At 49.5% G+C, this 14,246-nt stretch overlaps 1 protein-coding gene across 2 annotated transcripts in view; it reads left to right on the top strand.

Moving 5' to 3' along the window:
• DAAM1 (dishevelled associated activator of morphogenesis 1) overlaps nt 1-14,246 on the top strand; it is a 92,052-nt gene that overhangs the window by 50,567 nt on the left and 27,239 nt on the right. For both annotated transcript variants that reach the window (XM_077783911.1, XM_077783912.1), the window contains exons 4-7: nt 761-850; nt 10,268-10,339; nt 11,530-11,624; nt 13,647-13,980. In XM_077783911.1, the coding sequence (XP_077640037.1) occupies nt 761-850; nt 10,268-10,339; nt 11,530-11,624; nt 13,647-13,980 (591 nt within the window). The remainder of the gene's footprint in view (nt 1-760; nt 851-10,267; nt 10,340-11,529; nt 11,625-13,646; nt 13,981-14,246) is intronic.

The following is a 14,246-nucleotide window of genomic DNA, read 5'->3' on the forward strand; positions in this document are numbered from 1 at the left end:
GACCTACATCCAGCACCAGGAAGCGATGAGGCTTTGATAATACTCGGGCATCCCGGCGGAGGGCACGCTGCTAACCGAGCTTCCAGGTCAGAAATGGATGTGTACTTTAAAACATCAGATAAACCAATAAATGCTTCAGTCAGTAAACAGCTTTATCTCTGCCAGGCAGTGTGTGATCCAGTTTTGATGGGGAGGATGTACCTCTTTATGAACCGTAGGTATTAGGAAAAGAGCTTTCTATTTTTAGCTGTAAGAAAACAAAGCAAAAGCCAAACCCCACAGTTTTTGATTATATGAGGGTGTCAGCAATGGAAATGGGCTGGATCACGCAGGGTGAGGTGCTTCAGTGAAGTAAAGATGATAAAAAAGAAAGGTCCTGTTTGAATTTTTCTTTGCTGTGTGTGTCTTAGATGAGATTGCTCACCTGAAGCTGTCAGTGTGAGTCTTGTGGGCAGCCGTGATGGCTTCATGGGTGTCCTTTCCAAAACACTTAGAGCTTTTAAAAGCAATGCAGGAGATGTCTGGGAGGGGCAAGGCAGGGAAGTTTGCAGCCCAGAGTCAGGAGAGGTCAGCAAGAGCAGGATGAGAATTGGCATCTTTGCCCTGACAAATTTGAGAGTCATGGGGTGATGCTGTGGGGTCACTGCTGCACTGTGGTGTGACCCCACATTGATTTACACTTGTCTGGGGGGTTGTGTCTGTGCCATCACCTGTTTGTGTACTCATGGTGCATGTTTTGTGTTCCTTTTCCCCTTTCCAGGATGAACTTGACCTCACGGACAAGCACAGAGAGGCCATGTTTGCGCTGCCGGCGGAGAAGAAGTGGCAGATCTACTGCAGCAAGAAAAAAGTAAGAGACTTGTTGGGTGCTGAGCCTCCTCCCTCTCCTGCAGGATGGGGAGGAGTTAGGGGGAAGGACACAGCTCTCTTGGAATGCCAGGGGTGTCACAGAAATGGGTCTGTTTCTGGAGTGACCTTGGGAAAAGAAAGTCTTTGGTCCCCAGCCCATTCAGCATTCAGGCTGGAGGGAGTGTCCCCACAACTCACATGGGTGTCCCCACCCCTATGCTCATCCCTGCCAGCACATTAGGGCTCTGTGAGCACTGAGGCTGGCCTTGCAGGGGTGAGGGGCTGCTCACCATCTCCTCAGAGCCCCTCCCAGTACCTAAAGGGGGCTTATCAAACAAATGAGGATGGAATTTATAGTAGAGGCTGTTGCAGTACGACAGGGGTTAATAATTTTAAACTGGAAGTTTATTTAGGTTAGATTAAAGGAAGAAGGTTTTTACAGTGAGGGTGTTGAAACACTGGCACAGGTTTCCCAGAGAAGCTGTGGATGCCCCATCCCTGGATTTTTTCAGCCTGGGTTGGATGGGGTTTGGAGCAACCTGGTCTAGTGGCAGGTTTTCCTGGTGACAGCAGGGGCATTGGAAACAGCTGATCTTTAAGGTTCCTGCCAACCCAAACCATTGGAAGGTTCTGTGATTCCATTCCCTGATTTGCCAGTGTGCCCCTCACCCAGCTGCAGGGGGTGGCTGAGCAGTGCTGGCAGTCCCTGGCCCCACTCCAAGGGTGCTCACTGCTGTAAATGTCTCTTTTCTCCTGCTGTAGCAATGGCACCAGATTTTCCATCCACATTTTAGGCCAAGAGCAGGCTTACCTTGCTCATGTAGGATTAAGTTTTAAGCCTCTCATAAATACCCCTGAAATCCCTGTATTATTGTTAGACAGAGGCCTGCCATGCCCGAGATTTAAATGGGAGGGGAGGAGGGATGTGAACAAATTACAGGCACTGGTCTGGATCAACAGGAGAATGGGCAGGGGATGCTCACTCCTCACTCCCTGGTGGATAAGCAAAGCCTTGCCCTGGTGTGTCTGGATAATGGGAGAGTTAAATCAAGCAAAGCCATGTAATTATTATTGTGAGTGCAGATTATGTGCTATCTAATCTCCAGAGGAAGGGTTTAGATGGAGCTGATGGTGGCTCTTTCCCTTTCCAGAACCTCCTGGCTTTTTAGAGGCTGTGCTGTGAAGCTCCTTGCTCACGGGGGGAAGGAGCCACAGAAGTGCCTGTGGCATCCTCTGAGGTTCTGGGAGCAGGCATCCATCTGAGGCTGGACCCTGGCTGCTGCTCTGCTCTGCTCCTGATTCCTCTGGCTGCTCCCAGCCACTCCTTCCCTACTTGTGCTGCCATCACAGTGAGCTGCAGAGCATATGTGCCACTGCTTGCTCTGATTGAGACAAATGCTTTTCTCCTGCTTTTTAATTAAAAATGAGTGAGACCATATCAATGAAGGCTCCAGCCATGGAGGAAATCAGCAACTCCATGGGCTGGAGAACATGGCTGTGCACAGCAGGCTCTAGGCTGGCCTGCCCTGTGTGATGGTGACTGGTGAGCAGCACAAACACTGGTGGATATCCTGGCAGCACAAATCTTACTTGTGCTCCTCTGTATTTATGAGGCCAGATCACCTTCATGGCATTGGGGAGAGGGGCTGGACTTCTCCAGCTGAGAACAGTGTCTGCTTTTTGGGCAGGGCAGCAGAGCTGGGGATAGGATGGTGGTCCTACCTCCCTGGCTTGGCTGCACCCTGAGTGGCAGCGATTTGGGAAGTGCAGAATGTGCCCAATGCCTGTGTTTAACAACAAGTTGTTGCTTGAAATGTTGGGTAAAACCCAGTTTTACCTGGTGAGTCCCAGGGGGCTGGTGAAGGTGGACATCAGCCTGACTTAACAATCCAGAATTGTCCCCTGAGCAGTTTTTGCTCTTTACTCTGCTGCCAGTTTTGGCTGGTGCTTCTGCTTTGCTGTCAGTATCACCCACCACACTCAGCTCTCCAGAGCACATCCCAGATGTTGCTGTTTTATATATTTCCATGACGGGCAAGATTTCGTAAAAGGGAAGTAAAAATGAGACTTTTTTTGCTGGGTTGTCCTGGAAAGAGACCTGACAGCACCTGGCCTTGGCAGCGCCTGTTGAGAGGAAATAGGGGACATCCAGCTGTTCCCCAGGCATGTTTCTTTCCCTGGAATATTTCCCCCTGGCCTGCAGCCCTATATCCTGGTTTCTCTGCCCTTCTAGCAGCTGGTTTTATCCCAGCCCACAGGACTGGCTTGGCAGGGTGGAGGCTTTGTCCTCCCTGATTCTCCATCTGTGGAGGTGGTGGGTTTGATCCCATCCTTGGGGATTGCACTCCTCGTGGTCCCAACCCTCCTGTATCACTCAGGGGACAGAGAGACAAAAAGCATCTCGTGATGGGGCTGGCCAGCTCTGTCAGCAGCAGCCCGAGGAGGAGCTGAAGTCTGCACTAAATCCAGCAGCCATGCAGTGCTGGGGTCAGGAGAGAGATTTAAAGATTATTCTCTGAAGTTGTCAGCCCCTCTGTGGCTGGGGAAAAGCAGGGAAATGCAAAGGCAGAGATGCAGCGACAGTGGGATGAAATCTGCTTTTAGAAGTGGTATTTCTGGGCCATGACTCGTTTCATAGCTCATCCCAAAATACTTCACTCCCTGCTGGCCCTGCTCTCCAGGAGAGGATATTGCTCGGAAGCTCAGGGAGGAAGCAGGAGGGTTTCCAGATTTGCTGTTTCTTTGGCTGTGGGTTTGCCTCAGTGGAGGAGTGTGACTCAGGATGGCCTTTTTCCAGAGGGAGTTAATAATTAACCCTTCGTGCTTGATCTGCAGGACCTGTTTAACCACAGGAAATTTGGCTCCTGACAGCCCTTGTAGCTCATGTCAAGCTGTTAAAGCAGCTCAAAGGGTGGCTTTTATGAGCTTCAAAATATAGGTGGGTACAGGGTGTTGGAAGCTCAGAATAAATAACCAGGTGGGAGGGATGGGTAGTGAAAAGCAGTTAATGTGAATGCAGGGTCTGGCTCTGCCCCTCTCCCTTTGGGTCCAGCTGAGCATTTCTAAAGCTGGAGTAGAGGAAGAGCCACCTGCAGGGATGCCAAGGGATGCTGAGCTCTGTAAGCTTGTGTTGAAAACCCAGTGGCATCACTAACCCTGGGTGCATCACTCTGAGCACTTTGAAGCAAAGCTTGTATCTAAAATTTCCTCAGGGGTCAGATAAAAACCAGCATCCTTTTGCACTAGGAAGAGGCAGCAGTGGTGATTTTTCAGGGGAAATATGTAATAAATGAGTGATGTCTCTCCAGTAATCCTCTATTTCCCAGGCAGACAGTCTCTTTCCCTTCCAATTGCTCCTTCCACCCACTCCCTCCAGAGAGCTTTGCTTTCCAGCTCGTTCTTCCACTTGTCCTTCTCAGCTCCTTCATGGGGCTTGCCTTCCATTCCCTTCATTTAAAAAACATCAATTCCCCATATTTTTTGCTGCAGTAGCAGAACTAAGAGCAAAAGCTGACAAAGATGGCATGCAGGAGAGGGGAGGATAAAATAGCTCGGCATTTTGCCACGCTCCAGGGTCACCTGGGATGGATGGGAAGGATTTCATGACCTCTGGACATCCAGATATCCCTGCTGTTATTGCAGCAGCAGGTTGAAATACCATCTCAGGTGTCATTTGCTCAGGCTGAGCGAGAGAAACTGCCTGTTTGCATGGCTGGGGATGTTTTCCACTGGGAAATGTTTATAGTTTTTATCTTTCAAGGTAATTCCCCTTTTAGTTCCAATCACAACACACTTTTGTTTAAGCAAGGTTTTTCTCGCTCACCGGCCAAAAAATGCATCTGTTAGCAATCTTTTTGGATTTTGAAGTGAAGCTTTTCAAACAATGAACCAGCTGACTACCAAAGGCATCTGGTCATGCTATATTTGCTTATGGGGAGCATAATTCCTAAACCCTGGGAAAAGCGTACAGGGGCACGTGTGTGTTTGTGGAGGAGAGGGTATAGCAAGTGTTAGCATATGGAAAACCAGAGCAGGCTGGGCTGGGCTGGTTCAGACCCTGAGATCCCAGCTTGGGGAGAGTCTGGTGAAATTCCAGCCCTTTGCAGCGTGGCTCCGTGGGGAAGCAGCTTTATGGAATTGCTCAGGTGCTGTTCCAGGGATACCTGGAGGGATGAGGGAGCCTTAGGGGGCTGTGCTGGGCCCAAACGTCCACCAGCAAACCCCTTGCAAAGGCTGGGCTGGATTTAAACATCTCATACAGGCTGCAGACCCCCTGGGCTTTAAAACCCATCCATGCCACAGCCTGCTTCCTCCCTGACCTTGCAAACAGCATCCAGGGGGATCACCCAGGAGGGAGGGGTTGCCAAAATGCAGTGAGCTGTCAGATTTCCCTTGCTCTGCTGTTATGGAGCAGCAAGGAGGGGTGGGGAACACTGTGCAAAATAAGTTATGTCAGGACAATGTGTAAAAATGAAGGGGGTGTTTCTGTTTTTGCAGCTGGTGCCAATTGAAGAGGGTATTTTTTAATCCCTTCCTGTGACTTTCCTGGGGAGTTCTCCTGGGGCAGACCAGCCTTGCAGGTGGTGCCAAGAGGGAGCTGAACCACCAAAATCACAGAGTTGTTAAGGTTGGAAAGACCTCTGAGATCACTGAATCCAGCATGAGCCCAGTGCTGCCGTGTTCACCCTTAAACCATGGCCCCAAGTGCCACATCCCCACTTTTTGGAACACTTTAAGGATGGTGATTCCACCACTCCCTGGAAAGCCTGTTCCAGTGCCTGACCACATTTTCAGTGGAGAATTTATTCCAGACATCCAACCCAAGCCTCCCCTGGCACAACCTGAGGCCATTTCCTTCTGTCCTGTCACTTGCTACATTGGAGAAGAGCCACAGCTGCTGTCACTGAAGGGCTCTCTGGGGCTTGCATGGAGCTGGCTGCTGTGAGCCAGCCCTTTCCTTCCAGCCTTGTAGGACATCAGGTGGGTGGGGAACTCAGCCAGCCACCATCAATCATCTCAAAGCAGCTCCAGATCCAGTTATCCCAAAGTTACCACCATGGGCTCTGTAGGGAAGCAGGATGCTGGATCAGATGTGACATCACCTGCACACTGAGGAGCTGCAAGATGTTGCCAGAAGCTTGTTTAGGAAGCAAAGCAGGTGTGACAAAGCACTGAGGAGCATCACAGGTGTCTTCCTCTCCACCACCATGGGGACATGCTGTGAGGTTGCATGACATGCATGAGGTTGAGACCAGCCTTGAAGTTGCTTTGAGCCACCACTGGCTGAGCCCCCACCTCGTCAGTCCAGTGGTCATTGGGAAGAGAAGGAATTCTGCCTGTGGGAGCTGCTGACACTCCGAGGGGGAGGCACAAAGGCTGTGGCAGTGTTGAGATGTGTGTCAGACTCATCACCAAGATGTGACAGGAGTGTGAAATCTCCTTGGGAAGAGCAAAGGGATGGCTGGAACTGGCAGATTGGTGACCCTCATTGAGAGAGCTCCTGCTAATGGCTGGGCACTGCTTTCCCTGTGGTGCTGAGGAGGGGATGGAGCTCATTCATGGGTTTCACATCACAACAGCCCCTGCCACCATGGAACAGAGCAGCATCCATCAGCACAGAGCTCAGGGATGAGGGACAGCAGAGGCTGTGGCATGAGAGGGCGACATGGTGACACCAGGGCTGCAGCTGATGGGATTTGTGGTTTTGCCAGGTCCCTGGAATGAAGAAGTAGGTGAGGGGTGCAGGTGGAACAAAGCAGGGGATGCAGCAAGGTCTGCCCTTGTCTGTGCAACTTTGGCATGTCCTAATTTTTGCAGCTGAGCCCATGTGGTGGCACATCGGGGCCTGGAGGACAGTGAGGAATGTTGATGTGCAATTAAAGCCATCAGTGTGTCTCTAACAGAGCAGCTCAGTCTGGGTTCCAGCAGGGTTCAGATCAGCCCTCACTTCTTTGCTGCTTGAGAGCACACACAGCAGACTCAGCCCAGAGAATAAGAAATGGGAGATGCTCAGTGATGCAGTGGAACATCCTGGAGGTACTCACATTGGAGGTGCTCAGCTTTGTGTCTGGGCATCCCTCCCTGAAGGCAGGCTGCAAAACCCACTCTGCATGCTGGGAAACCATTTGACACCCTCAACTTTTCAAACCCTGATGCTGGAGAGGTTCCTCCCTCCTCCCGGGCTGAGCAGAGCCTTGTGACTCACTTCCCTCCGGGCTGTCGCTTTGTCAGGAGATTTCTTTACCACCAGGAATACACCAAAGGACACTTATCAATGTGCTGTGGACCATTAGCCCCAGTAATTACCACTGAGCAACGTCCTGCAGCGAGCTGAGGGGAGGGAAGCCTGTGCCCTGATCTTTGCCTGCTTTATTGTGCAGTCCCCCTTTGCCTGGGAAGCTGCTTTCCAGCGAGCCTGCCCAGCTGCTCATTGGAATTAATGAGGTTCTGCTGCACTTAATTGAGAGCACTCTCTAAATTGGGGGTTTCAGGGAGGAAATGCAAGAGCCCGAGGGAGCCGAGCAAAGGGAAATATTTATAATGCAGCACGTTAATTATAAATGAGCAGTTTAGCCAATTTTGTTGTTCAGCCTCCCCTTCACCCCCTGGAGACCTTTATTTGCTCCACTGCTCCTTTCAACCCTAAATGAGCAGCAGGTCCACATCCCTCACAGGTGTTCTCAGCACGTGGGAAGGTCCTGGGATGTGGGATGCCCCAGCCCTGCTGCTTTCCCTCCCCATTCCTCAGCACGGATCTCAATCCCTGCCCAGGTCTCGTGGCTGGGCACATCTGGCCACCTCTTGCTGCTGTGCCTTGGTGGGGACCTTGCCACCCTTCCCAGCTGGTGTTTCTGGTGGGTGTTGGAACTCAAAATGTCCCTCAGACATTTTTGGAGGTTCCAGACCCAGGTCAGAAGCATTTGAGACGCTGGCAGGCAGCTGGAAACAGCTGTGATTTTGGGTTTGAGCCATGGAATGATTTACCAACCTTGCAGGAAGAACAAGAAGTCACAAAAGTTTAGATATTATAGTAGAAGTAGTTACAAAGTAGAGGGGAGATTTTTTGAGTGCTGTACAGGGGGGTTTTAAGTCCTGTACAGGGGGAGTTTTACTTTGTACATGGAGGTCTGAAGTTTTAAGATGGAGGTATTTTGGCCGGTACTGTCCTTCCTCTTTCTTCTTCCTTACCTCCATGTTCTTGGTGATGCCAGCGCTTATAGATCAGTTTAGAGTAGAAAAGCACCATTTAATATAGGTAGTAGGCATTGGGGAAAAACTGTAACCATGTAACACGTAATGTACCATATAAAAGATAGAAAAGCACCATTTAATATAGGTAATAGGCATGGGGAAAAACTGTAACCATGTAACACGTAATGTACCATATAAAAGATAGAAAATCACCATTTAATATAGGTAATAGGCATGGGGAAAAACTGTAACCATGTAACACGTAATGTACCATATAAAAGAGAGCAGCAGCTCTGGGCGGGGAGAGAAGAAGCAGTCAGAGTCAGAGAGGATGTCAGGGTGTGTGTGTGCCTCTGCCTGAGCTGTGAGCAAACCACAGCAGCCCCAGAAGAAAATCTTTTAGATAACTTGCAATAAACTGCCTTGAGACCGAACAACAAGAGGCTGCAGAGTTTTTCTTTGGAAGCTCGGGGTGGAGGAGAGACTTTTCCACCACACGGAAACCCTGAACCAGGCCGGGGTTCTGACAGTGGGAAAGAGATGCTCCTTATTAGAGGGACAGTGGGAAAGACCTTCTCTGACACCTCCAGGAGGTTACAGGACCATGTTCAAGGCACCTGTGAATGTTCCAGCTCTGCAGTCCCCTGGAATACATTTGCATGCTGGACTCTAAAGTGGGGCAGGAGAGCTGGAGAAATCAGAGTGCCCAGAAGCTTTGTGCAGAGCCTTCCCCTGGCAGGGCACAGGCAGCTGGCAGGAGAGGGTTGGCACTAGTCTGACACCAAGCAGACAGCTGGCCTGAGCCTAAGCCCAGCTGCTTGGCATCTCTGAAGGACTCTGGGGTCAGGAAAAGTGTTTGAGCAAAGGGCAGAGGTTTCCAGGCCTCTTGGTGCTCTCAACCTTGTGTTGTCCCTACCTTGGAGCCAGGCATGGTGGAAGGAAGGATCAGGTCTGAAGGCACAGGCTGTTCTGCCCAGGGCTGAACTGAGCCTTGTCCAAATTACCTGTCCTTGACTCTGCTTGTCCTTGTCTTGGCACGCTGCAGCTTGGGAAGTTTGGATGCACAAAATTTCCACATAAGCCTCTTGAGCCATGGTAAATATTTGGGACTCTGCTCTTGGGGCTTGCTGAAAGCAGCCGTGGCTGTCTGCAAGCACAGACGTGGGGGCAGAGAGGAGATCATCAGCTCCCACCATACCCACCATAGGTGTTTGTGGTGTGGGATGAGGTTTACAAGCATCTCTTAAAGTTAGGGAAGGGGCAGAGCCATGCAGCCAGTCAGGCAGTGATCACAAGGTGGTTGCTGATGGAAATGTTTGGGATTTGTGTAGAATTTGTTCACTCCAGCCTAGACCTGTGTGGCATTTCTGCTGTGAAATCCTCTTCTTTTAATATATATATATGTCTTTAGGAAAATAAATTGGGGGGAAAAGGTTAATTATGAAGTATTCCTTCAAATTCTACCTACTTACTCCATGCACCCCTGGGAATGTGCAGCACTAGTTGTCTGAGCTGGGCTCAGAGCTTCTTCAATCATGTCCTACAAGAACAAGGTAGAACCTGAAAACCCCTGATGAGCCCTGACAGATGCAGGGCATCGTGGACCAGGATGGCCAGATGAGGCTCTGCATCACTCAGTGTCACACATCATGGGCCCAGGGGTGACATCATTTAAGGGGTGACATTGCCAGATGCATGTTCCCTCCCAGTGACTTAGGAAGTCCCCAGAGGAATTGTTTTGCCTGGAGTCTCTCTTAGGATGTTGCTATGTTGATAAGTCATGGTTCTGCTCCAGGAGTGCAGCCTAGATCATGTCACATTTAAACATTCTTCATTGCTTGTAAACATTTTCCCCCCTGAGCATATTCAAGGCTGTGCAGCCAAAGCTTCAAGGGCACTGTAGAGTTGAAATGAGAGATTTGAATGTAAAATTTCAGTATGGTTTCCCTGAAGCTGATAATCACAAGACTGATGCAGGACCAGTGGGGCAGTGTTTGGTCATAGGCAGGTGGTGTAATTGTATTTATGGCAGTCCAATAAACCAGGCAATGTTTGCATAGCTGGAGTCAGGGGTAAGCTCAGAATATAGAAAGTCACACTTATATTAATATGAAGTCATGCAAGAGCTCAGGGGTGCTTCAGAAATGGTTGGTCATGAAGGGCAGGGAATGTTAATACTATTTTTTACTAATCTGGCTTTGTTTCACTTTTTTTATCCCCTATCTAGGACCAGGAAGAAAATAAAGGAGCCACCAGCTGGCCAGAGTTCTACATCGATCAGCTGAATTCAATGGCTGCTGTGAGTATTCCCCCAGAGCCCTGGTGCCTCTAAGCCCCGTGTGGGGCAGCAGCAGGGTGGGGACAATGTCCCATCATCATGCCTGGGAGGGTGGCAGTGCCACCTGCTAGACCAACAGGTACAGCTGCAAAATAGAGAGATGTTCCTAAGGCACCAGGGGCATCTGTGCAATCACAGATCCATGGATGGGGTTTGGGTGGGGAGGGACCTAAAAGGACATCCAGTTCCAACCCCCTGCCACCAGAGCAGGTAGCTCCAAGCCCCATCCAGCCTGGCCTTGAACACTCCCAGGGATGAGCAGGGGCTGTGAGCCAGGGGGGAATGAGCTGCTTCCCTCTGGGAAGGCAGGAGCACCCAGTCCTGGCCATGGGCTGCCAGCCAGGCAGAGCCCTGAGCCTGAGCAGAGCTTGTGATCAAAGCCTGCCAGATGCCTGGAGGGTGGCTTTGATCTCCCTGACATGCTGCTGAAGAGGAGCTGGGTTAAATGGAGGGGTCAGCACAGCTCCTCATATCTGCTGGAACCCTTTCTGCTTTGGATTAGCTTCAGCCAGGGCTGGCAGGGCTCACCCTGACACCTCTGGGGGCCCAGCACTGTTGGGTGGTGCAGGAATCACTTGGGGAGCTTTCAGCTGTAGCTGTGCCTCGTGCATGCCCAGGGAGCAGGCAGCCCTGGTGCAGGAGTCAAATCCCAGCCCCAGCCCCAGTTGGAGAGCAAAATCCAGTGTGGGAGATGCATGCTGTGCACACAGCCACTGTCCCCAGCTGAGATGCACGCTGCTGGGTTTCACTGGGAGACTTGGGTTGGCTGTTCACCATCCCTGTGGCCTACTCTAGATGATCTCCAATAGCCTAATGCCTTTTTTGGATGCCTTTATTTCACATTGTGGTGCCCAAAACTGCCCTAAAAACTCAAGGTGAGGCCACACCAGTGCAGAGCAGAGCAGGAGTTGCTGGGGGGCTTGGAGGCAGTGCCTTCATCCCTCTGTCCCCAGTCCAGGCTGTCTCCTTGCAGACCATGGGGTGGTTTTCCTCACTGCTCCTTTTCCCAAGTTCTGGGGTTGCCATAAGGATTCTAGACTTCCAGGATGGATTTAGGATCCCCATGGCTTGGCACAGTGGGTGGTGGGCACTGCCACTCCTTGGGCATACAGGGAGATTCCCCTTCTGATTCCTGCCTTCCTCCTTCCCAGAGAAAATCCCTGATCGCCTTGGAAAAAGAAGATGAGGAGGAGAGAAATAAAACAATCGAAAGTTTGAAGACTGCACTGCGGACAAAACCAATGAGGCAATTCCCTTCCCTTCCCTTCCCTTCCCTTCCCTTCCCTTCCCTTCCCTTCCCTTCCCTTCCCTTCCCTTCCCTTCCCTTCCCCTCCCCTTCCCCTCCCCTTCCCCTCCCCTTCCCTCCTTGCTGCTGTTGTGGGGTTGGATTTGAGTTCTCTGGCAGAACAGGGGGTTAAATAGGAATATAAATGGGAGCTTTACAGGGTGAGGGAGGCAAGGACTCTGAGGCACTAATTGCCTTTTTTTTTGTTTCACCAACTGCTTTTTTGTGTCACATTTTGTCATTTTGTTCCTTTTTCTTGGTCCTTTTAGTGACCAAGACCTCTCTGTCTGTTCAGGCAAATCAGGCAACTTTTGTTTTTACAAATTTTCCTTTTTACTGAACAGAAGGTAAAAATTCCTTAAAGATTGTGTTTTGTGGTTTTTTTCAAAGAAAACAACAATTTTTATTGGTCAGCTAGGACCTTTGTTTCAACTTCAACTCCTCTTGCAATTTATAAGGCAATAAAGTCACATGAATCTTCAGGCTTTTATGAAATGGAAAACAATTTTTGATGGGAGGATAAATGAAGGCTGGGATGCTTTCTGAATGTCTGGAGCTTTTCCTAATTTTGTTTTCTCTGAAGTCTGCATGCACCCTTTTGCAACACTTAAAGTGCCTCAGGTTGACATCTTTTGATGGGAAGATGTTCCATTGGGAAGTGCCTGATTTGTTTTGGTTATGGAAGAAACAAATGCACTATTGTTTGTAAATACCTTTCCCTCTTCCACCTGTGGATGATGATAAGAAATTCCCAGGGTCCAGGGTGAGCACCTGATTTCTGTGACACCTGGACCTTGTGGGTGCTGGCCCCTGCAGTGAGCATGAAACTTTATAAAATCCATAAAAGTTTGAGTGTTTTTTGAGGGATGCAGCAGATTCCATAGAAGATTTTACCTGTTGAACCTATTTTTGCATCCAGAGAAATGAACACCAACTTTCCTATTGACTTTGGCTGGAAGAAGAGGAGGCTTTGAAGCAGAGAAAGCAGTTTTCCCCAAGCCTGCAATTACCCCCTTTGTTGCATGGCTTGTTTGGAATTAAAATCATCTCAGTGCTGGGATGTTCTTGGCTCGTTTGCTTTCTGAGCCCGTGCCTTTTGCCAAACCAGAGACACCCACCATGGATGGCACTGGGCATGGGGGCCCCAAAATGCCTCAGCAGTGTGCACTGTTGTGTCTGCCAGCTCCAGTGAATCTGCCTGGGGCACTGACCTCTGTTTGCTGTCTGCTTACTGTTCAGTGGCAATGTGGGTCATGTAAAAATCAGAAATCCCTTAAAATTGGGGAGCTGTGCCTGAGGGAGGAGAAGGGTGTGGATGGTGAGGCAGGAGAGGTAGCAGAAAGCAGAAAGGCTGACACTGAGGTGTCTGCAGCTGATGAGGAGGTGACTTCAGGGCTTGGGGTCTTCTTCCAGTTCAAAACTGGTCTCAAGACTCAGGCTGGTATTTTTTGCAGTGTGACTGCAAACTTCCAACCTCCACCCTGAGACTTGTGGTGATGGCTGGGTTAGCTGGTTCTCTTTGAAATATCCTCACTCTGAAGAACCTTGTGCAAGTTGAAGAACCTTGTAGCATAGGCAACCAGGCACCAAGCTCATCCCTGTGTCTGGGCCACAGACAATTTCAGGGGAATTGGATATTAGGTTGAAGTTGGATATTAGGAAGGAGGTTGGATATTAGGAAGAAGTTTTTTACGGAAAGGGTGATGACTGCCCAGGGAGGTGGTGGAGTCACCATCCCTGGATGTGTTTAACAAAGTCTGGATGTGGCACTGGGTGCCTGGGTTTAGTTGAGGTGTTAGGGAAGGAGTTGGACTCAATAATCTTGAAGGTCTCTTCCAGCCTTGTGATTCTCAGCCCTTCAGGCTTTCTGCTATCCATGAAGAACTATACAGAAAGGTTTTAGGTGTACATAACAGACTCTGTTTGAGGATAAGGCAGACCTTCAGCATTTTATTTTAAAGTGAAAATCCCCTTTTCTGGCAGGTTTGTAACCCGGTTCATCGACCTGGATGGCTTAACATGTATCCTCAACTTCCTCAAAAGCATGGACTATGAGACAGCAGAGTCTCGAATACATACCTCGCTCATTGGATGTATAAAAGCACTAATGAACAACTCCCTGGGCAGGGCCCACGTCCTGGCCCACCTGGAGAGCATCAATGTAATTGCTCAGAGTCTGAGCACAGAGAATATAAAGACAAAGGTGGCAGTGCTGGAAATCATGGGCGCCGTGTGCCTGGTTCCTGGGGGCCACAAGAAGGTACTGGAGGCCATGCTGCACTACCAGAAATATGCCAGTGAAAGGACTCGTTTTCAGGTATGTGGGTTTGTTGTTTCTAGTGGGTTTTGGTTTGTTAAGTTGAGATTTTTACTAATTTTGATTTTTTTTTTGTTAATATTTAAAGAGTGTGGTGGGTTTGGTGTTGATTAGTTATTAGTGTATTTACTTCTTGTTGTGAGATAGGATTAGGAGAAAGGTAAAGCAGGTTTAAAACTTTAAAAGGGTATGAAGAAGATTTTATTAGTAGTAATTAAAAGGGAAAAGGTACTAGGAATTAAACTCTTCAGAGCACTTCACTCCAG

Source organism: Lonchura striata, chromosome 6, assembly GCF_046129695.1.
Source record: "Lonchura striata isolate bLonStr1 chromosome 6, bLonStr1.mat, whole genome shotgun sequence".
In the NCBI taxonomy this organism is placed as follows: Eukaryota; Metazoa; Chordata; class Aves; order Passeriformes; family Estrildidae; genus Lonchura; species Lonchura striata.